The sequence below is a fragment of the Catharus ustulatus genome, chromosome 18, assembly GCF_009819885.2.
Source record: "Catharus ustulatus isolate bCatUst1 chromosome 18, bCatUst1.pri.v2, whole genome shotgun sequence".
NCBI lineage: Eukaryota > Metazoa > Chordata > Aves > Passeriformes > Turdidae > Catharus > Catharus ustulatus.
The window spans coordinates 7,824,369-7,851,820 of record NC_046238.1 but is presented as its reverse complement, the minus strand read 5'-3'; the positions used below and the strand labels follow the sequence as shown (position 1 = coordinate 7,851,820).

Sequence of the window (27,452 nt, the reverse complement as noted above, 5' to 3'; positions counted from 1 at the left end):
GTTCTGTGGGTCCATACTGGATTTCTGGAATTTTGGCTTCTCCCTTCTCATCACACTAACTTTTTTAAACAGTACTCCAAGAGTGGGGCCTTGCAGCATGTCCAAAATTAATCTGAGCATCTGCCTCCTTGGCCATGCAGGCCCTGGTTAGCTCATGCAGGGCAGGCAGACTAAGCCCTGCTTGGGAAGAACATTTCTCATGCAGGATGGGCAGCTTGTATCCACAAATAAAGTTACAGGACACAACAGTCTCTGCCAGTGTAAACTTCTGTTTTCTGGATATTTACTTTTTGCATTTCTTTTCCCTTAAACTGGCCTAGTTGGTGATCCATTTCCCTGGACAGAACACACTCATGCTCCAGTACAAACATCCTGGAAGAATACATTAAAGTGTCCTAAGTATATTAACTGGACTTTTAATTTTGGGGGCTGTACTTTTAAACTTAAACATGGGAACTAAAATGCTAATCCAAAGCAACCTTTACTACTAAAGCCTTTCTCTAAAGCTTGATGCTTCTTTGGAAATACAAATGTATGAGACAAAGGTTTCCACACTGTGGTCTGCAGACCACGGTGGCCTGTCTTGGCTGGACATGCAGTGCTGGCTCTCCTCCCTGTCTCCATCTGCTACACTACATAGGAGACAGCTAAAAATATATAAGCATTCCAAAGGCACTTTTCCATATAAGCAACTGCCTCAGGAAGTTATATGATTGGAAATAGGAGCAGCTATTAAGATGTGCCAGACAGTCTATTAAGATGTAGCTTGCCCTAAGAAAGCATTGGGATGCTGTGCAGAATGCAAACTCCTACATCAGATACCACTTTATTCCTGGATATCCAACACTTAAAATCATCACATGGTCAGTTAAGTAGCATTGTAACAAAAACCCCCTGAGAAGTAGCAAATATACAAGGAAAGCTTCTCATCTGTCACTGCAGTCAAAATAAAATTAAAGACAACAGAATTAACATAACTCAGGATGGAGTTATGTTAATAACTTCTCCTAACTCAAGGAAGTCCCGAGCATTATTCAAGCATCACCTTGAAGAGGGGACCCAGCTCCCTCTGCCCTGTCACCTATGGGGAGAGCTATTCACAGAGCTCCTAAGGCTAGAGAGATGTATCTAAGTGCTGCCTAGGAAACTTTAAATATGAGCAGCTGGACTCTCTTAAGGACTTATATAAAGGAATTTCATATTTAATTAGCAAATTTTAGGAGAATATACAATCATATTTACAGCAGCAGTTGATGTGACTCAAAATGCCTTATCACTTATGGGTCTCTGTAACTTCTGTTACCAGAATCCCCTTAAAAAAAAAAAAAAAGAGAAGCATCTACTCTCCCCTAATTTAGCACGTGAGAGCTGGCAGTAACATTCAAATCCAAAATAAGTTGTACAGCAACTTGATCCAGCAAACTGCCCCACACGTGCTTGGGCTTAAGAATGTGAGTAAGCCTAAGAATGTGAGGCCCTGAGACAAGCCCTGTGTTTAATTAAAGCAATCCACACTGCTGCAGAGTTTACAAGCCATCATAACACTCAGCATCACGAACACCAGGACCCCCTCCCTCCCTCCTCAGTGCCAAGACACAGTACTGTACACACACACTCTTACTCCTTCCTGGGGTTCCCAATAAAAGAGCAATTTTTTATATTGCAGTACTTACAGAGCAACCAATAAATACTTGGCTCAAAGTGCCACAGAACATTTTTAAAGGACTGCAGGCAAACACTCATAATTAATGTTAGACATGAACAAGGCCATTGCAACTTCAGTATCTTGAAGTTTTTCCTCATTTTAGTCCTCATTCTACTTTTGCACACTGGAAACCAAGTTATTCACAATCCCAGATTGTATACTCTGCCATGTCTACACATTTCAACAGAGCAGAACTGTTCTCATGGATTTAAAACCAGGTGACTAAAAAAAAGTAATATTCCCATAGAGTTTATGTTTCATTGAGTTCCTTCAAAAAGTTCAATGTGGAGCCAAATTTAAACAGAGTGAAGAGGTGTGGTGAATGATGATAATTATAGGGGTAACACTGGGGAGGGACACTGAAAAAAGCAAACAAAAATTTCATATCATTACAACAAAAAAAAGACAAATTACTGCTGATATAACAAACCTACAGGTCTTCTTGCCATGCTTCACTTTGCTCTTAGATTGGTTAAGAGCAGCTGTAGCCCTGATTGCAATATGCACCACTCAACAGAATATTTACCTTGACTGAACTTTAAAGAGTAGCTCATAAAATGTCATTTTTCTTCTTAACAGAGTGAGACATGATGTCCAGAGGGAAACAATAAAGCACAAAAAAGCAAATGACTACTTACAACTGTGATTTGTTTGTGTTGGGTCCTGAATTTGCCATACTAAGAACGCCACGTCCCGTGTGGGACAAATTTGGCTTGAATTCATCTTTGAAAGGTTTTCCCCAGTAAGATTCTCCTCCTTAAAAAAAAAAAAAAAATATATATATATATATAAGAATAATGTTTGTTTTCATTAGTTTCCCATTGTGTTTTGCAACAGGCACTGGCATTAAATTCAAGGTTTCCAGCACCTGCAGTCACTATGTGTTAATATACTGTTACCTCACTTCTATCACTAAGCCAGTGTTTGAGCACGACCTTGAAATCTGGTGTTTGCAACTAGCAACACATTTCTGTGCCCTCACACTATCAGCTGCAACAGACCACACTTTATCAACAGCTTTATGTATCCTGTGCTGAAGAACAGTCAAGGATTTAATTTTTTCCCCCTGGTCCACCATAATTTTTCTCTTTTGAGACATTAAATCTTTAAAATTGCCTTCATGACAAAACACAGAGCAAAGAGTTACCAGTTTAATTGTACTCTGGATATAGCACTGCTTCTGGAAATAAAATATCAGGGAGATTAAACACATTCATAGAATCAACTAAGAATAGGAGCTATAAGCTCAAATGCTTAATCCCAGACTAAACAATGAAGAATGATGATATATAGTGCTCCTATGGTGGTCCAAATTAAAAGGCAAAAATTTGATATTTGGACTAGATATCTGGATGATGTGAACACTTAAATGCAGTGAAGGTAAAAGAATCATAAAATTGCACAAACCCCAGTCCCAGTCCTCCAAAACTGATTTCTTTTCTGTGACTGTGGACAGAGGGAGGGTCCATGAGAGCTCTCCTCCTGGCTGTCATTTTTACATTATTTATGACAGATCTGACATTTTCATTTGCACTTTCCTCCAGGATCATTCTTAATAAGAAAAATGAAGGCTGAGATGAGTCATAGTTTTACAGTCAAATCCATAATCTTGTTTGACAAACCATGAAAAAATATTTCACCTTAGGACAGTATTAAAAATAAAACAAACAAAACTACCCAAACAGGAGCAAGACTTGTTCATCTGCAGAACTGGCTCAAGAGCCCTCCAGAGTAAGTGTATCACTGGAGAAGCAGCAGGTCAGGGAGGGGTCTGTGGTGCTCCACAGCCACGTGCACACACAGTACAGAAAGCAATCTGATGATATGGCTGCATGCAGAAGCAGCAAATAAAACCAAGGAATGAATCAGGCTCCTACTGAAAACCTTACCAAAAAATCACAAGAGTTCATTAAATGAGGAAAGAGTTTCAGATAACTGTGAAAACAAAGCATCACATATGGACAGCTGCAAGTGGAACTAAGTGAGAAATTCTGGAAGAAGCTGACCCTCTGAAAAACCCAATTAATCATGTTCAAAAGACCTATTAATAGAGTTGAGTGTTGCCTGCTCTGCAGTTTGACAAGAGGTGGCAAAAGGGGACAAACCCTGCAGGGATTTCTGTAATCAGGAGTACAGCAGTGGTTACTTCATCAGTCTCTGGCTATTGAATATTTTAAGGTCAGCTAAATTACATCAGCTTGATCCCATATGCCAATCTATTCTAGTAGTGGGTGACAGGCTGTGGTACAGCTGCAGGCAGCTCTAGAGGAGTTTGTGCTGTCTGAAGTTTTCAGAGGATATAGAACATGAGCAGTCTGTTGAGATAGGACACAGCAGCAAGTGGCCAAACCCATGAGCCTGCTACAGCCTTCATGTGCTTCCAGCTGATGCTGGAATTACAGTCAAGCTGCTGAAAGAGAGTGGAATCAAGCCTGAAGCCTTCACTGGTCAGAAAAATAATTCAAAAGGAAAGAGAAAAATTGTGAATGACAGAGAGACTTTCTCTTTCTGGCACAACAAACAACCAGACCCAAGAGCTTGCAGACAGGAGCAATGAGCCATGATCTTTAGGTTTTGGAATATTTATTTTTGTATGATTTCATTTCGGATCACGCACTGCAGGTCAGAATTAATCTCATGTGTATGAAAGCTAAGTTTGGTTCATTCCAGTTCTCTGGAAATAAGCACTAATATTTTAGCAGATACTTACAGCCCCTGCCCTGTCTGCCATACAGCTGTTTCCAAGGCTAATTCTGTCTGCCTGGGAGCTGCAGCAGAACAGGGAATGGCCCGTGCAGCATTTGCCTAAAAGGCCAGACGCCCTGTGAAGGACATAGCTGAAGTGTCTGTGGAGACCTGGCAGCACAGACTGGCAAAGGGAGGTGGAGATGCTGCAAAGGCACTCAGCAGAGCTTGGAGGTTTTTGTTGTTGTTTTGGTTTGGTTTTTTTTAAATAATTTAAAGGGAATAGTTTTTTTCTTTTTCAAGGAAAACCCCAAAGTATTCTCCTTAAATTAAAAATAGCCTGAATGTGCTTTTCATCAACTCCTGCTAACCTCTGGAATTGTTCCAGGCTTCAAGTATCTGCTTGAAGCAGGACTAGACAGAACAAGTCAGAAGATGGCAAGTTACATCTATACAATTTTTTAATTACTGAAACCCAGCATGACTTTCTCTGTGAAGATTAAGTGCAGACCCCTCATCAGTCCAGGGCAATGTCAGAGCAGTGCCTAATGCTCAAGTGGAACAGGGATTTTACATTCTTACCTTTTACTCTCCACAACAGAGCTCAATGTAAACTTGGGAAAAACACTCACAGGTTCCAAACCTACTAATAATGATGAGGTCTTTGTAAGTATCTAGCAGATTTTACTGTGTTTATTTCAACACAGCTGGGAGATGTGGCTGTACATTTTCTGAAAGCAGAATGGATCAGACAGAGGAGGTGGGAGCACAGCAGTGTCTGGCTCCAGCCTTTTCATGTTATGTGCCACAAAGAGAGGAGACTCCTCCTGACACTCCCCAAATCTTCCTCAGAGTGCACACAGATCTCTGCTGGCTATATTTGGAGTCATAATGATGCAAACCCCTCACCCCAGTGCTGATGTACCAGCCTACAAGCAAAGCCCACGGAAAACAAGAATTCACTCCGGGTGTTGGATTCACGGCTGGCAGCACTGCCTGTCACTTCACCTCCCTCTCACATTATCTTCTGTCCAAGTGGAGCTGTGTGCCTACTGGACTTGCAAATGTTTCTGAGATCCTATTACAAAAGTGCTGGGAAAGAACTCTGTGGGCTTCTGTGCTAAAGATCAGTTCACATGGCAGCAGCCATGGCCCCAGCACTGCCACTGCCTGGATTGGTGTTGGGAATAATTACAGCCTGCACGTGGGAATCTCCTGCTTGCACAAAGCTGGAAATGTGCTTGTGATCAGCCACAGAAATACACTGACTTTCAACAGCATTTAACCTGTACAGTGTCAATGTCTTCAGGAGCTAGAAAGAGTTTTTGTACAATTCTGTAGAATAAAAATCACATGTGCACTCAGATACACACGATTCAAAGCTGCAGAAAGCTGGGAAACAATTCCATACACTCTCCATTTAACAAAATTCGCTTAAATTAAAGATGTGTTTAACTCATTCTCACACTGAGATAAAATGAAACAGACCACACAGCTCTTAGAAAAGAACATTAATAATTTCTGTGGCTATACAGAGTGGCAAGATATATTTAGCTTGTACTGAAGCATGGTTAGTTGTTCAGTCTAGTATCTGCATCCTGTGCTGATAGTAAACAGGTGAACAGATCTAAACTGACATCTGAAGCAATCACACACTAGCAACTACACAGAAAAAAGCCACATTTTCAGATTGTCTTTTGAACTACTCTTTGGTAGTCTTTGTTCCTACTAAAAGCATATACATTTTTTTTTGAGGTACAATCACAGAATTTGTTCAACTTTCTTGCAAAGAGCTGAGAGATGCATCTCAAGCTTCAGAAATGTAGCATTCCAAAAGCCAGGTGTGGGCTGGGAATCATCATTCATGACAGTTGTGATTTTAAATAAATCCTTCCTTTTTCTGGCTTAAAAATTGCTAAGCAGTGATAAGGAAGTAGGAGGGTTCTGATTCACAAAAATGATGGCTTACTTTCTGTAATTTTCTTCTTGTCATTTGGAACAACGAGGTACATAATAACATCTGACACTTCTGTAGAGCTTTCCAAGTGAGATTCTGGAATCATTTTGCAAATATGAAAGCCTTAGCTCAGGCAATAAGTGCTTCTCAGATAAGAGGACATGGTACTCAACCCCACAAACCTCAGAGTGTATTTGCAGAGGGGTTGTAGATTAAAAGGAGTATATTCTAGATAAAAAGGTCTTGCTCTTGTCCTTTTGCTAAGCTTCAATCATGCAAGAAAAGGGGCTCTAGAACTGGTACAGTTTAGGAACTTGCCATCTTAGGAAATCACATTGCATTGATCAAGTTTGTCCAGAGTCCTTGGCTATTGACATTTCAGAGGAGCTCTTGTGCTGCCAAACAAAATGCAATTCCTGTCTACTGGTGGTATTTCATCCTGGACTTTTACAGCTATAATGTGCCTCCTTTTGTGCCCTCCTGGATTCATAAATCACAGGCTGATTCATGAGACCTTCCAACAGGTTGCAAGAAAGAGTAGCTGAAAAAAGCCTGTGCTGCTTTGAAAATGTGATGCTTTGTCTATAGTTTTCCCTTTTCATACAAAAGGGTGAGGATATTAAACCTATTTTTTCTACATGCAAATTTTCTTCTATTATTTGGAACACTGAAAATACAGAGCAGCTGCTCCACTTGCACAAGCGTGAGTTAGAATTACTCACAATGTTCAACCACTTACTTGTTATGAACAGCAGGAAAAGAGATACATCACAAATCTAAAATTCATTTTCAAATAATTAATCATTACAAAGAATGACCATGACTCAGCTTATTGCTCTGAGTACTGCCTCTATGGGTGGTTATTTTGTTACAGAAGAAATAATCTGCTGCACCACAATAAAATTTCTCCCAGTAGTCTTATGGAACATTAAGGTGAAGGCTGTAGGAAAATGAGTCTGGTCCTGCACAGCAGTGTCAGCCTTGCAGGACTGTGTGTCTGACTGTTCTGGCAGTGCAGCTCTCACAGCTATGTAAGGTAAAATTCTATTCCCCACTCTTTCCCCAGGGTGGTATCTCAACTCCCAGGTGCCATAATGCTAATTTCCACCCTTCTCCATTCCAAGGTTAACTGCTGAGTACCAGGAATTAGTTACCCTTCATGTGTCTGCTGGGTCACATTTACTTTTACAACAGTCCAGAAGAGACTCAAAAAGGACATATTGGGGAGCTGAATGACAAACAACAAAGCAAGGCTCAGGGCTGCTCTCAGAGAGAACAGCTCAGGTGGGGCAGCCATGGGAGAGGACAGTCTGTGATGGCAGCTTGGCATTTACCTCTGTGAGCTGTTTCCAAAACACAAGCACACTTAATCCAGGTGAGCCAAAGCACAGCTACAGTCTCTGTATGACAAGTAACCTTCTGTCATGTTGTACTAATTGTGCCCAAATCCACCCAGAAGATGAACACTCCTGGGCTTAGTTAGCAATGGAGTGGGTGATCATCTCAGTATCTGGGGGCTGCAACCATAAACCTGACACCCTGACACATGGGATGAATGTCAGATGACAGGAATCAAATGGTGGGAAGATATTCTAACACATCTGTTCTAGTTCCTGAACTAATGAACAGGAATAATTAAATAAATAGAGGAAGAAAATATAGAGGTATAATGCAACTTCCATGTATCAGTTTAGAAAAAGTATTTAAATTCAAAAAACAAACAAAAAGGCCAAATCTCTTAGATAGAAATCATCAGTTAAAGCAGAAGGTTCTGTGTGGATGAGAAAACAAAGTATGTTCTTTTTGTTCTGAAGTCTTCCTGCAAAAGGCTCTAATAGAAACAGTTTATAATATTGACATTTAAAGGGTAACCTCCAAATAGTCCTCCCTACTGCCAATTGAAATATCTGGGAAGAAAGCCCTGTTCTGTTCTCATATGCTTCTCTGATATTACAGAAGTCAAGTTATTTATTTCTAAAGCCCATTTAATCTTACAGACATTTTTTAGCTTTCAAAGGTGCATCTTTTTTTCCCCTTCTAAGAAGCAGTGAGTCAAAAAATACTGAAATCCATTCCAGCAGAAAAAATAAAAAAAGGTAATTTATCCTGCAAATAAACAGGCCATAGGCATTAAAGGTACAAAGTACTGAATCCCAGTGCTTTACTCCAAGCTTTCCTAAAGTGAATGCCTGCAATCACATTAATAATGCACAAACCAATGGACCAACATTTTTACAGCATGGGAGCCCAGGAGAGCATCAATCCATCTCCCTGCTCCAACAGTGCTGCTGAGCTGAACCCTCCTCTGGCTGTCAAGGGAACATCAAGCCTCAGCTCTGGCCACCTTCTCAGAGCTCCAGACACACAAGTGGAATTTCTGCCTCACAGTCAAGAGCCCTGGATCTATTCAGTAGTCAGGAACAAATCCTGACAGACTACTTGCACTCTGTGAACTGTCTAAGCAGCTTCACTGAAGTATTAAACACAAAGGCATGACAGTTCAAGAGCAATCTACAGCCCACTAGGCTCTCCATTTAGATTTTCTTGTGATATTATCATATTCAACAAGCGATTAGGTAAAGACATATAAAATTCAACTGTCTTCAAAAATAAAAGCCATTCAGGTGCAAAGAAGTAATTTGCACCATTTGGACTCTATAATAATTGCTGTCAGTCTCTCAAAATCTGCAAGACTCATGTCTATTTGAGTGCACACTGCTCATTTCATTAGAACTTTAATAGTCCTGACAGATGTTTACGAGACATCTCGCCTGCGATATACTCATATTTAATTAAGAATGACAAGGAGGAAAACAAGAAGGAAAATACTAGAGGTCATTAGACTCCTTTTTTAAAGTGATAGAATATATGTAGGAGGATTTTCATCCTGTGTGCTTATTAGCATTTCACTTCCTGCTGGTAAAGCCAGTGGAGCTGATCCTTGCCCTTCAGTGCAGCAGTGATGCCAGTCCTGTGCCTCTGTTAACTCTGCTGTCTTCCAGCACTTCTGCCATTTGCACAAATAGAAACAGCAAAGATACCAGCAAGTTAATTTTCATTCCACAGCAGGATCTGAACTCCACCCTGCAAGGGTGAGAGGTGTCTGAGTCAACCTATTAAATCTCTCCTGTTTCCTGACACCTCTTTAATTTCTCATTTCAAAAGATGTTCCTAATTACGTCTTTTGGGATTTGAACCAAAACTTTCCGGATAAAAAAAATCAAATCACTTTTGACAGTCCAAGAATAGATGGTAACAATTCTTGTTAAAGGGTTTTTGCCATCAAAACACTGAACCTTTAACTAGTCTCAAATCCTGCAACTGTTGATTATCTCATACACTACAAGAAAAATTGGGCAACTCACACTAACATAATTTACAAAGTACATAGAGCCAAAGTATTTAAGCAGGCGAGGATCTGGGGATCCTGGTGACAGCCACAAGTGGCAGATAGAAGGTGCAAGAGGAAAATGAGCAAATTTACAGCAGTGACCAGAGGTATTACATGATCCATCTCCTGTGGTGGGTGATGCTCTGACACCCTTCAGCTGCTCTGCCTCCTGACCATTCCTGCTATGACTGTTCCCAGATCTCCAACCAAGGGAGAAAGAACAGGAGGTAGAATTTTGTAGCAGTGATCCCTAGAAGTTAGAAAAAGAGCAGCTTGGGCTTTACAAGTCAACTAGCTGGGAGAACAGATGGTGTCTGGCCAATCACCAATTCCAAGGCAGGTCTCAAGTATTTCATTAACACTGAATTTGAAAGTAACTTTGCATGACTGTGTTTCTTCCTTTGTTCTTTGCCCTGGAAGACCAGCTGTAAATTCATTATAATTTTCATTTATTTATTTTCTGAAGGAAAAAGGAAACAAAAACAGTAGGAATTCTGCATGGAAGAGTGCCCAAACTTTAGACTGAGAATATATCAGATGAAATTTTGAACACAGTCAACATGGTCATAAAAATATATCAATGAAACCTCTCTTCTAAAGAAAACACAAGGTACTACATATCATCATTTAGAGAATTTTAATTTTAAATTGTCTGGAAGTAAATGTAACAACACAGTCCATTAAGTGAGAACAACTTACTTGATTCAAACTCAACCTTACCTGTTCCTGTTCCAGTTGGATCACCTCCTTGGATCTGCAGAATTAAAATTAAATCAGTGTTACATATGCATCTGTGGGAAAGACATTAAATACAAACCATAAAAGCCAATTCTGCTCAATTTTTTGCCTTCTGTATTGTGTCATGTTGACATGTCAGCAGTAAGGAAACCATTATAACTTACTTGGAGTTTATTTATCAGCTGACTGTCATCCCTGACACTGCTTATCCATAAGCAGAATGGCAGTTTTATAAAAATAACAGGTCTTTTACAGGTAAACAGGGAAAATAACCAATCTCAAATGGGTTAACCAGATCATCCTTTCTATTATGCACTGAACCAGAATCTGCTTTTTAGTTGATGATGCACTGCTTTTAGAACTGAAAAGGCTTTACAGTTTGCTACCAACCCTCCACATGATGGGATGGCAGGAAAAGGGGGAATATGGAATAATTTTTGTATTTGAATCTGTATCCCACTCATTACCTCCAGTAGGAAAAATCCTCATGTGAAACTAATCTTTCAGAAACAAAACAGTGCATTAATGACTGTACTTGCAGGATCCACAGAAATAATATTCAGAGTTTTAATGCCAGGGGAGGGAGCATGACACAATCAGTTTCAAAGTAATAGCATACAAACACAATTTTAGTTGTGAGTTTAACTATGAACTGAGATATACAGTGCTGTCAAAAGCAAAAAAGCTTTTTGTAGGATGACAGGACAGAATGTAACATCTAGTGATGTTCCTTGTGAGATGTGCTCTGCCTTCAGGATCAGGTTGTTAATTCTTCTGAAAGGAAGTTACAGGGCAGCTACAATATCCTAAGCTGTCTGGACTGTAACTCTGTAAATAAAGATCTTTGACTACCAAAGACACAGTTCTGGAACACAAGGTGCTCTGGCACACAGTGCTGGAGCACACTAGGAATGGATGATCTGATAATATCCAAGTACCACAACCTGAAACAGAAATTCAGATGCTTGCTGAAATTTCATCTGAATGGGATTTCAACAGGCCATAGTACTACTTCTTTAAATTAGCATTTCCTTCTCTCTCCTTCTGTTCATTAACCACCCACTCACATCTTGGGGAAGATAACAAGAGCCAAGGCAATGACTCTTCAAGGCTTTGTCTGGGAGCTGAATGCAGTGATGTTCTGAGTGACATTACTCAGAGACAATTGTTAGTAACACCCATAAATACACATGGCATAGGTTAGGACAACCCTCATTCTGATGGTATATGTAATATACATCTATTGCAAGTTGTCCTGCATGGAACAACCTAAAGCTAAGCTAAATATATGGGATATTTTTGTGTTTCTTAATACTCACCACAAAATTCCGAATTGATCGGTGAAAAATTGTCCCATCGTAATAGTTCTTCTTGCACAACTTGATAAAGTTTTCACATGTTCGGGGTGTCTGAAAGGCAAAGGAAGTTTTAATTAAGCACAACCTTTAAACAATCATTACAGTCCTTAAAAGAATCACTTTTTGTGCCTTACATGCAGGACTCACAGAGGATGGAGGCTCTGTCCCCAGGAAAAAGCCTGTAATACATTTTCTTTTAATGCACACTGGAGACACACTGTGTTAAATAAATTAAACCCTGACCTTCCAATTAGCACAAATTGTTGAACATTAGCTCAGATAATGGGAGTTCCCAGTTGACATCATGATAGTGAACACAGGTAAGCTCAGAGACTTGCAAGTAACTGAGATCCAGCACTGCATCACAATCCTGTTCCACAGGGGGGTTTCTAGCACTGAAAAATGTTAATTTACCAGAGTGAGAAAGAACACATTGAAGCTAACTGGGAGAGAAGCATTTGGTCCTCTTCACCACTTGGAAGTAACAATGGGACTGACCCAAGTTACTGGATCACAGGACAAATAAAAAATACCCAAACTGTTTTCAAAATTCTAAATTTAAAAAAAGATGCTAAATATATTGCCAACTTCTAATTCACTTTTACAGTGCAAATTAAAGTTATTTAGTGAATTTATGAGTCATGACATTCAAACAGTACCTTCTGAAAAACATTACTTTCCACCTAATCATCCTTCCACTATAATTGTATGGATTCTCCTCTCTGCAATACTAAAATACCTTCAGACATACAAACACAAGTACAGAAACAGCCTGTTTTCTATACTTGGACATGTTTTCCAGCCCCACTGTGGATTATGGGCATAAATCTATTTCAGTTTTACAAAAGAATACATCTAACTGAGTTCTTACAGGCCTTAAAAATACCCTTATTGCAGGATGTGCTGGCAAGTAAAGCCCCAGCAGGAGCTGCAATGGCTGCAGGTGAGCACAGCCAGGGCTTGTCCCTGTGAAAGGCACCAATTCACTTTGCACTGCTGGGACATCACTGAGCCATGCAACCTGAAGTGACTTAAAGCAAAAAAAAGAACCTAAGGCCAGCCTGATTATAATAATTTAAGGATGAAATAATCTCCACCTATTGAAAAGCCAGTCCATACAAGTATTCATCCAGAACCTCACAGAATGTAAGTTTGTTGTATTTTCTCATCTGAAACATAATCATTCTCACCCCTTCTTTATTTACACTAAAATGTCTCTTAATTTTCCAAAGAAACTTTACCTGTCATTATAAATGCTCTATATTGAGTCCTTCTTAATTATTCTACTCAGATGACAGTTGTCAGCTGGGTCACAAGTGAAAAAATTAGCAAATTCTAATCTTAGCCCAGCCATTATTTCAGATTTCCTACAGAATTCATTACTGAGTTAAATGGTGATGGTACCATAATGGCTTTATGGTAGAATGTCACCAGGACATGTACTTTGGTGGCATCCTGAGGGCAGCTCATAAGTAACTATATTCCATAAAAATTGTATCAAGCAACAGATTTTCCTACAGTTTCAATGTTTATAGCAAATGTGGATTTTTTTTTCCTTTGAATTCAACATATATGCTTTAAAATAATCTTTGTATTTAATTTTTCTAGTAAAATTCAACCCCTGAGGAATCACTTGTGCAACACATGCTTCCTTTATAAGACAATATCATAACAGCCTTGATCCTAGCGTTTTGCTATTAGTTATTTCTTGTGGAAAATGTCAGTAAGGATAAAAATAAGTTTATTTATGAATAATTTCTTTTTGAATCAGAAATGGAACCAGCAGCTTTTAGCCTAAGGCACTTTATCTCATGAGAGCCGTGCACTCTTTGGAGAGGGAGATATAGTTAATAAGTTCTCGAGGGGGAATACAGCAACCTATAATTAATTTTTTACAAAAAATGAAACCAGGCAAAAGACTGAGTCCCCTAGGAATGGACAGCAAATCATTTTAAATTTGCACAAAGTTGATAACCCAAAAGAGATTCCCTATTTATTTTTAAAACACAATTTCTTAAATATACATCAAAAAAACTGGCTCTAGTAATGTATTTTTTATGCAGGACCTGTGCTGACCCTTCTCTCTAAATGGATTTCTAGCTATTATACCCTTTCCCAGAAATAAGCTTTCCAAATGCAACTTGAGAAATATTTAGTATACATGCAATAGTCATTTCACTGCAAGGTTTTCTTTAAATAATTGCCACCAAATTGGTTCCCATGGTCACCTCATGCATCACAGAGATACATTTGGCAGGTAAACAGTTCCTTAGCAACATTACCACTACCTTTTATAGTGCTTTTTAGTAGACACAAATAAGAAGGTTTGCATTCAATCAGTAATAAACCCCAGTTTCAGTCATGCTGTAAATCTAGAATATCTGGCTCAGATTATCTGATTTATTCAAAGCAGTTAATGTTCTTGCCAAATCTCACACTGCCAAGCATATTTCAGGGATTTTTTTAAGGCAGCATCCTGTCCAAAGCAGGAGAAAAAGGCTTGAGGATTATGGGGAAGGTGCAGATCCTCATTAATGAAGTTGTGTTCTGCACTGACCATACAAACAAGGCCAGTCTTTGAAGTCTTTGTTCCAGCTACAAAGACTGATGACATATAAATACACACAAACAAACCTGACTTTGCTATTTGATGTAACAACTTGTGGCAGATGTCAGACTCCCAGACTCTGAATGCAAAGCTGTCTCCTTCTTCAGAAACTTCCTGCACACACTTGCCTCACACCATTTCTGAAGGAGGAGGGGATGGCCAAGGCACCTGGAAATGCAGGAGGTTTCTTGTTGTCTCACCACTGACTGTGTGCTCCAGGCTCTCTTTTTAGCTCTGGCTGGTTTTGCCTTAAACGGCCTCAACAGCAACAGCTAATTTTTCCCTCTTTATCCCTTTTACATTAAGCAGAAAATAACTTAAAATTATTTTATGTTGCTCACTAAGACTTATACCTATATGTAAGGAAGCCAAGGGAAAAATGCCACTGTGTTAACCTGATCTGAAATCCACATTGGTTTAAACCTACTGCAACATCTTCTCAGAATGATGCAGTGGCAGTCTGAAAAAGGAAAATATAAAAATTGTGGAAGGCTTTTCTGACTAAAGAGTGGTGTAGGAAAGCCCTGAGAAAACCTCCTTTTGTTAGGTCAGGTTGGGACCATGTAAGTGAATGCAATGTCTCTATGATGTCCTTCAACTAAAGACACTTCTCTTTCCAAATGACAAATAGTAAGAAGAAAAATTTTATTTATACCAAAAATGAGTCACCTGCTCCAACTGTGCTCCCTATTTATTTTGTAGATGCCAGATAACTGTCTTTCAACTGCTGAAAATTCACACCCAAGACAAGCAGTAAAATTTTAATAAATGCTTTGAGACAGGAATCTAGAAGTGTACTTATCTTAAAAGATGCCACAAATGCTTTGCTTGGCTCACAGATATACATATTTAATGGGGCCACAGCCCAATGGTTTTCTAAGTAGGTTTAAGTCTCCATTTAGCTAACACTCTTAGCAGCATGGAAACACCTGCACTGTACCAGTTACTACGCCCAGACAAATTTCAGAGTTAAAGAGATTGGTACAAAGAATGACCCTGCAAAAATAGCAGTGACAGGAGACTGTGAAATCATGAAACTGGGAGAACACTGAGGAAAAGAATACACAATTTAGAAAACCAAAGCAAAACAGAAAAAATACCCTGACTGCTTACTACCAACTCCAAGGATAAATGCAGATTTTATCCAAGCCAATTTCAGTTTCCATTCTGCCAGCAAGGGTGGCTCCAAGCCAGGTAAAATTCATCTCTCCTGCTGCAATTCTAGACCTGAAGGGTGGGACCAACCAAACCAGGTCCCTATCTGATTTCCCAGTCTGCAGCTGTCCTTTCTCATTAGTTACAATGGGTCATTACATTTGCAAAAGTTACCTTAACTCAGAATCTGTACTGGGCAGCAAAGAGCCAAACAGGAGGAGATGAAAAACCTGCAGCACTCCTGTTGCCAAGGTGCAGGAGATGGGAAAAGAGGGGAGAGCTCCTGAGTCGTTGCCATGACTGCAAGGAAAAAGGCTTTACTATGTGAAGAGCTAATCATTTCAAAATGCTCCATCCCTCGAGGATGTGCACGAACCTTGAAGGGAAATTTCACACTAAGCATTCAGAAGCTGTCATTCGCACATCTGTATAATTTTCTTGTGTTAATTCCACTTCCCTTTTATTTCTTTTTTTCTCTCTAAATTGGATGAAATGTAGTAGTGGCACTAAACTACAGAGCCTTGCTATATGCTCATTAACCCTATGTTTCAAAGGAAGAAATAAGGAAAAGCTCATTCCTCTCAAATTAAAATTGCATTCTACAGCCTTCATCTTATCACACAAATGCCAGAATTCTGCTACTAAGAGGCATGAACTAGTGACAGAAATTTCTAAAGCTTCAAACGAAGCCTTCCATTTTCTTAACATAGATCCCCCATAAAATGCAAGGTGGATTTTGTTTTGCTTTAATCCATTTATGTACTTTTACATAGAGCATTTTCAACCTTGTAATTGTTCATTCAGCAGCTCTTCTAATGTATGAGACCATAAAGAGGTGATTTGGTAAGGTTTAAACTCAGTTTCCCCCCAGCTTTCAATCTGTAGTACTCAGCACACCCATCACACAGAAGAGAACTCAGCAATAAAAGTGTGGCTTTTCTGGGGGCTTTAGTCAGAGCTAAATGTAATGGTACAATTTCAGGAATAACCATCTATCAGGTGCAAGTGTCTGTTCCCTCTTCCAAGCCTTGGAAAGAAACATGTAAATATTTCAGCGTCCAATACTGTTCTGGAAGGCCATTTAAACCACCCCCTTTCACTTTGCACCAATTAACTATGAGCACATTCCATTTGTTTCACAGCAAGAGGGACAAGAAAACCCCAAACTCCACAAGGCCCACTGCAAGAGCATGGGAAGAATTTCACCGTGGGAAGCTCATGACATTTTCTGCAGGAGAAACGTTTACTCCAGACCTAAACACCACTCCCTGCCAGCTCCACTTTCCTGCTAACAGCTCCCCAGTGTGAGAGAGGCACTGAGCCACTGACAGGTGACGGTGCAAACAACAGCTGCCTATGGTGGTTCAGTGCAAGAAAGCCACAGTTCATCTAAGGGACACAATTCTCAATGTGGTTATACCAAGAGCAAAGGTGTTCAGGTAATTTGTGATCTGTGATCAGAAGAGCACAGTCCCAGAGAGTGAGCACTGGGAGACATGAAAGCATTGGGGCACTGTAGGGTAAAACCCTCAGCCAGACTCCTACTGATAATAAAAAAGAATCAGAACAAGCTAACTATGCCTTGGGAAATAGATTGCTGACTTGATAGCAAACATTTGCCTATTTTGCTACCTCAAAGCTTCTAAGTTTGCTTAGAACAAAGAGCAGAATTAATGCATTTTCATTACGCAGAAACTCACTGTAATTTAATCAGCTATTTAGCAAAGACTTCAGCAGATAGCTAAATTTCACTTTTAAAAGGCATTTCTTCCACAATACTGACGTTCATGATGTTACCAAAAACTTTTTTGAAGTCTAAGCAAGATGCTCAGCTTAGACAAGATGCCAGTAAAAAGATGACACACTTCAGTTTTACTTCTCACATTTTTGCAAACACAGGGACAATCAATCAGTATAGCTGAGCACAACTCAAAAGAAACCAGGCATCTAATTCAGTCATGTAATTTGTCAATGTTAACCACTAGTTCTCCAGAGAACTAGTAGAGGCAGAGTCAGCCACAGTTACTGCTTTTCCTCTAACTTATATTTACTCCAGTGGTATAAAACAATCCCTTCCCCTCCTCACTGCCCCCTCCATAGCTGTCATCACACAAAGGTTAAGGAGTTTGTCAGACAGCACAGTGCAGGGCTGGGGGCTGATGAGGATGGACTGGTGAGCAGGACAGCACAAGTGGGTACAGTCTAAACGAGGATACAACTTTAATTGCTCAAGCAACCTCCAGCAGCTGAAAACTTGGAGTAACACAGGTCCCACGGTGGCTACCTGGCATTTCATGAATCTGCAACTGCCTGCACATAAATTCCACCTTTTCAGATAATGCAAACTGTAACAATTTCCACACTAGACAGAGAAGCTCTGGTAGCTGTCAACCTCCCAAGGTCACCCTGCTCTCATCAGAGCAGCCAAGGTACAAAGAAGAAACACGTCAGAAAGATGAAGAGCAGCAGCTGTGTAACTCCAAACCACCCACCTCATCCTCGGGTTTGGGATCACTAAGTGGCAGACACAGCTGGTAGGGGATGTCTGCACCTCATGTCTGCAAATGTCAGAAATCAAAGGGCACAATCCAATAACAATCAATTCCCTTCCCAGATCCAGCTTGCCAGGGCAGCTGGGAAGCAGAAAGGGTCCAAATGTGCAAAATGCCTTTCGACCAATTACTGAGTGCCAAAGGCTGCCAGGAAAACACACAGACAACCCAGGGCAGCAGGGACAGGTTCATGGAGACATGGCTCAGCATGTAAAGCTGTGGGAATAAGGAGGAAGGGGGGACATTCAAAAGGATGATGTTTGTCTTCCCAAGTAAACACTGTGGTGATGGAGCCCAGCTTTCCTGGGGATGGCTGAACACCTGCCTGCCCTTGGGAAGGATAAGGAAGAAGGAATTAATTCCTTATTTTGCTCTGTTTGTGTGTACAGCTCTTGCTTTACTTCTTGAACTGCTTTTCACTCAGCACACAAGTTTTCTACTTTTCTGATCCTCTCCTCCATCCCACTGCTGGGGGAGTGAGTGAGTGGCTGTGTGTGGTTTAGGTGCTGACTGGAGTTAAACCAGGACAGGGTGTTATGCCCCCAAAATTAAAACTATTAAAATATCAGCTTGCAATCACTTAGAACAACCTAGAAGAGACCTGTGCAGAGCCATCCTACTCTCAGACCCAAAGAGCAATTGATCTGTCTGTTATTGTACCACTTGAAGGAAAAAACACACCAAGAAGTAACAACATCCTCTCTAACAAACATTTTTTTAGAACATATCCAGCTATTCTGCTGGAAAAACACAGCTTTGTTTGTTCTTAGTTTCTGTTGACAAGAACTCTCAAAGTTGAGAGTTGCAGCTCTTCCTCTAATGGCCTATTTTGATGAAAAAATATGAAATAAGCCATTACAACCATTCCAAGACCACTGCATTTCATCCCTCCAATCCTACTACCAAATGAACAGATACTAGTAAAACATCAGCCAGTTATTTCCCAGACAGTGCCAATCTCATGTTGATAGAAAGCAAGTAGAATGGAGGTTTAAATCAGAAAGAAAATGAGGGATTTGGGAAGACTGGAGAACCTCATCACGCCAGGAGGTCAAAGGATTTCTTCAGCAACTCACTTCTTTGTCACTGGAAATGGATAAGAAGTTTACAGGCTTCTGATCTTCAGAACAGTCCCTCACACAAAAGGAGAGATGATTTCAAAGAATAGCAACTGGATTACACATTTATAGATCACAGGCATATTTAACAGGTCAGAGGGCCTAAAAAGATTAGAAACATCAGTGTTTGCAGAGTAACAGCTTCTTTGGAAAGCTATGCCAGGACATCACCATTAAGCAGAGTTCGCCAGGCCCTAAAACCTCAAAAAGCATTTGTGGAGTGTCAGATGGAGCTTTGAAATCCATCTCACATTCTTCTTTGTTTTGCCATCTTGTCCTTAAACTTTAAAGTACTAAACCTGAGAAAGACAAGTGAATTTATAAAACCTGCCATGGCAGCTACAGATCAGTGTTTGATTACAGATCCTGTGCTGAACCACCAGCTCATCTCCCCAGTGACCACTTGTATGCAGAGGACTACCCAGCAGACAAAGGAGCTAGAACATCAAACCACATGTTCATCATTTTGACATGGTCTTCTGGAGCATTGCATTTACAAATTTATTTATATGTAAATATATATTTTTAAACTATGTATCTACACCACTTATAAGATAAAACTCCATTACTATACAGCAGAATACAAATGGATAATATGCAGTTGATCTCAGCAGCATCCTGATTAAAAGAACTTGAGGAGACTAGAAAAACTACATATATCACATATAAAATAAAATAAAATACAAGAAATTCAGTGATATTCATTGTCTTTCATTAGTCACTCCTTCAGAATTCATGTATTTGATATGCATAGGACTAGAACTGAAAGAACAACACTTATTGGATTTTAAATCTTCTGTACTTGCCAGAATTACTTCTGGCAAGTAGAATTTTTGTAAATTTTTATCCAATTAGTGTATACAACAAATGTTGCTTATGCACAGCTGAACTCAGCTTCCTGGAAAACGTCCCTACAAATGGCCATCTGATTAGTCCCCATCAGGAGGAACATACTGTATCTGAATAGGAGGACTGGGAGAAAAACAAATGACCAAAAAAAAGCAGTAGCACACTGCTATGATCCCAAGACAGAACAGTACCTTTGCTCATGCAAGGCACAAATTCAAAAGGGTGGGAAAAAATCCAACTTATCTTCTAAAGTCTTTTTATTGCCTTTTTTCAGGTCAATGATTGAACCACACACCATCCTTCTGGAACCTGAGTGAAGTTTTCTGGTGCTCTGAAAAAGTGATTTCAAACACTGAAAATATCTGGATTCTAGTCCTATTTCATGCTCTTTCTGAATCTTGTCACAGAGTAACTGATGACTTCAATCACACTGCAACACTGATTTCCTGCCCTGGATCAATACAAAACATTTCTTGATTAGGTTTTTGGAGCTAGGAAGAATTTCATCACTATCAATCTTACTGACTGGCACCTTAAAGTACTAGTATATGAAGAACTCTATATTTATTTTTAAACAAAGGTTTCCACATGTACATATAGACTGAACTACAAACAATCCATACTGGCAAATAGCTCACAAAAAATGGGAAAGAAAGGAGGCAACAGAGCTGTGAAGGGACAGGGAGTGAGCACCCAAGGACAGTACTGAAGACAAAAAATACTGGGCAGATTTCAGAAGCAATGCTGAATACTGACAGCACAATAGCAAGAATATTTTGCTTAAATACAGACAAGAGGCATGAAAATCCAACTGGAGACTCAGTACACATACCATCGAAGAGAGCACTTGCTGCTGTCTTTTAGTGAGGAGACTTCACCTCAAAGTATGTACTGAAATCTAAACCATAAGACTATTCAAAAATGTAATTTAAATTTTGCAGTTCCTACCACCAGACACAGGTATTTATCTGTCATATTTATATAGCAACTTAATCCTCAAGCTTCCTTAAACATCTCACAATCATGTATTTGCAGTACTGTGAAATCATGGTCACTGCCAGGGTGGCTTCCAAAATGACCAGAGCACAGGGTATTCTTCTGCAATTAAAAAAACCCTGTGCAGTTTAATTTGAGTGAGCTTTATGGTACAGTCCTGTTCCCTCTGGCTGCATTCAAGGACTTTACCAACATTCTACACTTTGACAGGAAAACCAAATTCTGTACATAAACCAGCTCCAATTAGCTCCCAGGCCTGGTCCAGCCTGTGCAGTGGATAAGGCAGAAAAGCTGATAAAAATTTGGCACATGATTAATTCAGACTATTGCAATGCCTATTCACAAGCAGTGTGAACTGGAAGTGTTTAACAATGTTTAGATTTTGGCACTTTCCCATTTTCTAGGTGGATCTTTGCAGTCTCAATAGATTCATTGTAGCTGATTTGTGTATATGTTTGTGACCTATGCATGTGCTATATGTTTGTAAGATGTTTGCTCTGTCTGCACTGAGCTGACCTCAGTGTGACTCAGGAAAACCAAAGTTAGAAGCACAAACTCCTTATTTAGTAAAGGGAGAAAAACAAGTGCCTGCCGGAAAGAACTGATTTCACAGAGCTAGGGTGATGACCTAAGGTGGATGCTGCGAAAACCTCCCCACAGCAGCAAGTTTTTCCTATTTATTCTAAATATATACCTTTCTCCCCTCTGCAGTGCCAAAGGTCTGCTAAATTCACACAGATTGAACTGACATGAAGGCACAGAGAGCTGGAGGCCAGCACTGGAGCGTGTCTGGCTGTGTAAAACAGTGCACACTTCCAGGGTGTGCATGAGGAAACTTGTGTGTAAAAGGTGGATGAATAGGAATCCATGTGGAAAAAGAGGAAACACAATGGCTATCATACAGGAAGTCTATAATGAGCAATTGAGCCTGGGTCCTCAGGACTGAGTGACACTGGTCACACGTGTGGCCAACAAGCCCATGCTGATAAGAATAGCTGCAGTCAGCCTGCTTTAGCCAGGAGCCAGTTTGAGAACATATGGCAAAACAAATGATTCAATGCAATCTGCTCGTTCTGCCACTTCCCCTAAATATTGCTGTACTCACATCCTCTGCTTTTTGCCTTATTACAGTGTTACTATTTCAGAGCATGGAAAACACCTGTAGGGATGAGAGAGACCTACAGAATTACTAACACGATACACTGCTGTGGAGATTCTCATGCTGTTTGCATAGATCAGCTTGAGATGTTTACACATATTTTGCTTCTTACTCATGTGAGAGAAAGGAAGAGAAGGGAAAGCCAGAAGGCTTATGCTGTTTGCTCCTTTTTCTTCCTTGCACACAAAAATGGATGCATTCTTCCAGTACATCTGGATTTCACACCAGGCACCCCAGCTCCTACCCAGCACCACTGCCCTTGAGCTTTGTGAGGCTCACAAGAAACAGAAGTTTTACCATTTAAACCCCTATTCACACCCTTCAACTTCTTAAAATACCAACTTTCAGTCCTATAATATCCTGAGACAAAAATCCCAGCAAACCACTGAAGGTTTGAAAACTTCTTTCCTTTTATAGAAGTGGCTGTACAAATAAATAAGCAAACACACTACCCAGGCAGTGACGTCTGAGACATCATTGTCGCCACAACTCATCCATCTATCAGAAGTCTTGCCATGTTTATTATTTTAAGAGCCACTGATTTCCCCCAGAATCAGACTGTATAGACTATAAAAAACTCCAGTCTGTTGTTTTTTAACATCAACTCCTCTAAATGGCAAAGGGAAGTTGTTTGAAAATTTGAAGTTTAAGAACTGGGATAACAGGAAGTAAAAACATATTCTAAGGTTTTCATTTAGGTTTTAGAAACAAATCTAACAATTTCTGAGGATCTTAAAACTACAGGGACTCAGGCTGACAGACTGCTCTTGGTTTCAGTGAGGTTCTGTCAGTAAGCTGCTGTGTAACCTTGGATTATTCCCTCCTCAATGAGCTCTGCCTTCTCTTTGCTCTCTTCCTTCCTGGTCATTGTTTGGGTCATTAATCCTGATCCTTTGAAGCTCTCAACATGTACCTTGGCACATTGTAGGCAGACCACTAAAATGATGGGACTACTCACAGAGAACATGTACACATACAGTGTAAATATATACAGTTAATTATATACATAAACATTTCCACTGCCAGCTCCAATTCTGGTTGTTATCTACAGAAATACATCTTATGGGGCACAGTACCATGTCACAGTGCAGCTCCAAGTTCAGGTCTCCTTTATTAGTGTGAAGTCGCACATATCCCTTCTTCTTCACATATTGGTATCTCACAACATCTTCTTCAATAGCAGCTGCATCAAAGCAAAAGGCAGTAATTAATCTCTGTAAGCTTGCTCACTGATCTCACTGATCATCAGTGAACAATTCATAGAATTTACTGTCTGACCTCTTCTCCTGTGGGACTGGGTCTTGAGGGATCCTACTCTGCAATTCATCTATATAGCCTTGCATTAATCTCTGTGCAAAACACTTTCCATTGTAGTAAACCACCAACTCTTTGAGAACCAACCAAATAATGTCTATTTTATATCCCAGAAGCATTCAGTATTACAAACTATAATTTTTAAGCAATGTCTACCAACCACAAATGCTACTTTGAACCCAAATTGCTTCTTGTCAATCCTGGAAGCCAGGCAGGTAGTCATCAGTCAACCCCAAACTGCTGACATTCAGAGACCTACCCAGTTCTGAAAACAACTGAAGCTGTTACTGGAGACATTACTGCTAAGCTAAACCAAGGGATCAATCTATGATGTTTCCATTCCCATTTTCTCAAAATGTCCAGTTAGTCAGATATTTTCTGTACTCAGCCACCTTCAAATCACTGTAACTTACCAAGTAAAGGAACTGAATTTGGTAAATAAAGTTTTAGCAATGTGTTCAGTCTTTGCCTAAGTATGTGCAATCTAAATTTTAGTGTCCAACTTTCTCAACTAGAAATACTAATGACTCAGCTATTTAATCAATATCCAAACAAAATAAATCCTATACATATGTGTTTAGGTTGGAGAATAAAAGGAAAACTCTTTTGTATTAAAATGTACTTTTGTGTGAAAAGCAGTAAACCAAAAGTTACCACCACAAAATTTGCTGTTGTTCTAATACTGGGGTAGGCCAAAAAGGTGGGCAAGGTTTTGTATGGTATCTGAGGAGAGATTTCATTCCTAACCTAGAAAAAGGGATATGTCAATTTATCATCCCTGAGCATAGAAAATGTCTCATTAAGTTTGGTTCAAAAGAAGTAACTGTCATTCAAAGACAAAGCTTGTTCATAATTGCTCCAGTATTCTCAGAACAACCTCACTGGAAAGTAAGGATATATCTGGTCAGAGAATGCATTTCCATGGAATCAGCACTGACCAATTACCAGTGCATTCCTTCAGCCTTCATCAACGTATGTGTGCTGAGGAGCCCACTTTGAAACTTGGAAATAAATGAATGGTTTGTGGGTAAGTAGTTCTGGTACCTGCTTCGTGGGTAGTTTCAGGCACCATTGCAGTGGAGGTGAAGGAAGCACTTACAGCTCCAGTGGAATAGTGAGCCTGTTAGCAGAGGAAAAAGCAAGATCTTAGAATTTATCTACCAAAGATACTACATAAGCATTAGAAACACACAAATGCCATCCTTCTGAAGGCAGATTTTCTGCTCTAGCTTCTCCTGAAAGAAACAAATACCCAGTGCAGTGATAATTCTCCATCTGTTGCCCACATTTGCTCTGATGAAACTGTAGTTAAGGCTGCTCATGCGCTGAGCCAAAGGGGCTTAACGCTTCCACTCCAGTTTAACACATCACCATGCAAAGATTCTATCATCAGAATTTATTTGTATGTCCATGGGTAGAGATAGGCAATATCTTTCTGCCAAGATATCTGCAGAAGTCTCCAGTGCTGCTGAGTGGAAGGAAAACCCAGTGAATCACAGAGATACTGTAGGGGAGAGTAAACCAGCCCCAGCCACAGCTGGCCCGGCTGTGTGCAGAGGCACCATCCCATGGCTCCCAAGGTCTATTTTGAGCTCTGTAATTCTGCAGAAGGGAAATGTTAACGTCACACATGGATTTTGTAGTAAATTACAAAGATCTAATAAAACCAGAGACATGCTTAGCAGTTCCAGGGAAATGCCTGTAAAGAGTCCAGCCAGGTCATTGCTCATTCCCTAAGGTTTCACTGCATCCTAAGCAAATTTACAGCTATGCCCACCAACGTCATAAGCTGAAAATCCAACTTCCCAATATGTGTAGGGCTCATCCTTACCTCTGCCCTATTTTTTCTTCTCCTTATTTTTTATTTTAACACTACAATGTCCCAAAAAAGGAGGCATCTGTGATCCTGCTCACATACACTCCCTAATCTGTCTCTAAGCCCTCTCATTAAAAGCTGTATGCTGCACTGCTGTTAAGTTTTCATGTAAGTGTAATCAAAGTAAATAGGCACACACATCCCAGAATTATTAAAGGACAGAAGAATACTCTCTCTTTCCCATTTCAAACAGTCTTTGATGTAGGAAACCTAGATGCAGATGACTTGTTTCTCTTGCCAACCATGAACATGCACCTGGAAGAACATCCTTTAAAATATTCCACTGAACCCTGTATCCAGTGGAAAAAGAAAATGGAGGAGCAGCTGTGGATGATTTATGTGTTTGTCCACACCAGAAATGATTCACTTGCACTACCCTTAAGGTGTGCTCTCTGCCAATAATTGCAGGAAACAATGATAAACAAATTCAAAGTGAGAGATTCCAACCTGGGAAAAAAGCTTCTGCCAACACAAACATAACCACATCATAAGGATTCTTCCTTCTTATTGTGATTCAGTTCTCAAATGTTTAGGTTCATTTGCAATGATTTAACAAAAGAAACTCACTGACACATACTATGCATGTCTAAGGAATCCTGATATGATTCTCATATTTTCATCTATGACAAATTTCTGTGTGAGAGAAAACAGAAGGAGCAGTGTTTGTTTATACAGCAATACGGCCTCTAAGAAGAAAAACAACTATTACCATTTGTGAAGAAGTCAATCAGTACCAAACTACAAATTAAGTCAACTTACTGCATTCAGCTTATCCACTTTCTTCTTTTCAGGAGCCTTCATAGTAGCTGCTAAAATATCATCTCCTTTGAATTCCTTATAAAGCTCCAGTAAAGTCTCTCGGGTCTCTGTATTTGTATTTTTCAAGTAGTAAGATGGATCTAATTTTGCTTTTTCTTCATCTAGGTAAGACAAATTTAAATCACTCAGAATTAAAAGAAACATTGTATTTTGTTCTCCTTTAGTTTATTACATAACTAATTACATACATTTTTTTATTAAAGAAATATATCTATTCCTCCAGTGACAAATTGCAATGCATAACAGTAATGACAGTGTAACCCAAAATATCGCACAATAAATGCCAATATGACGTACAAGAAAAAAAAAATCAAGCCAACTATCATGAAAATTTATTTGAAACCACTAGAAATCATCTAAGTCCATTCAAGTCTTGTAAAACTTTTATAGAATAATAAAGACAAAATACAGTTGGGTATAATATAAACTTCTGTCCTTCATCTCCTCACTGAATGGCCAGGTCTAAGATACAAAATTCCCAGGATCTGATACTTAATGTTACCATAGGGGGAGGAGGTTGCTGGACTAGACTGTGGAATTTGATTTAGTTAATATTTTAATTTAACATTTAATTTTTACAAGTTTCACTTGTCCTCTGTATTGGTGTGCTTATTGCTTGCTGGACATTAGATATTCCATATCTGAGATAATACTCACTTATTCTGATTGGGTAAATAGAAAGAGATGCTTGCTTGCACAACAGTAGATTAAAAAAAACCCCAAAATCCAGATATAAGCATTGTAAGCTAACCACTGAGAGATGTCCTCCCAGAAAACAGAGTCAATTCCACAAAATCATCCTCAGATTTTGCATGTTTGGGCTGGTGTTTTCTTATCCTACCTTCAATTCATCCTTACCTGGATCAATTACTTTTATGTTGTTCTTAACATGAAAGAAGTTTGAGACATTGAACTTATCCAGGTTTGTTGGATCCTGAAAAAATAATAATTAAAAAAACTAATATCAGAGACCTTGGTAGGCACATATTCCAAGCAACAGACTAGACTGAAGGGCTGACACCATAATAAATAAACAGGGAGAGACAGAATCACTTCCATACTCCCCAAACCACACAAAGATGAAAAAAATATAAAGCAATCAACCCTAACCAACATCAGCAACGAGTCTGTTCACAGCAGACTCCTTAGGGATCTGCAATTCAGTTCCAAAC

General features: G+C 39.6%; 1 protein-coding gene across 1 annotated transcript in view; it reads right to left on the bottom strand.

The window, feature by feature from the left end:
* Positions 1–27,452, bottom strand: part of PPIL2 (peptidylprolyl isomerase like 2) — a 67,029-nt gene that overhangs the window by 13,496 nt on the left and 26,081 nt on the right. Inside the window, exons 9-15 of the mRNA XM_033075941.1 lie at positions 27,139–27,214; positions 26,221–26,381; positions 24,630–24,705; positions 23,348–23,454; positions 11,796–11,885; positions 10,459–10,492; positions 2,344–2,461 (exon numbers count right to left, since the gene is read on the bottom strand). Of these exons, the coding sequence (XP_032931832.1) occupies positions 2,344–2,461; positions 10,459–10,492; positions 11,796–11,885; positions 23,348–23,454; positions 24,630–24,705; positions 26,221–26,381; positions 27,139–27,214 (662 nt within the window). The remainder of the gene's footprint in view (positions 1–2,343; positions 2,462–10,458; positions 10,493–11,795; positions 11,886–23,347; positions 23,455–24,629; positions 24,706–26,220; positions 26,382–27,138; positions 27,215–27,452) is intronic.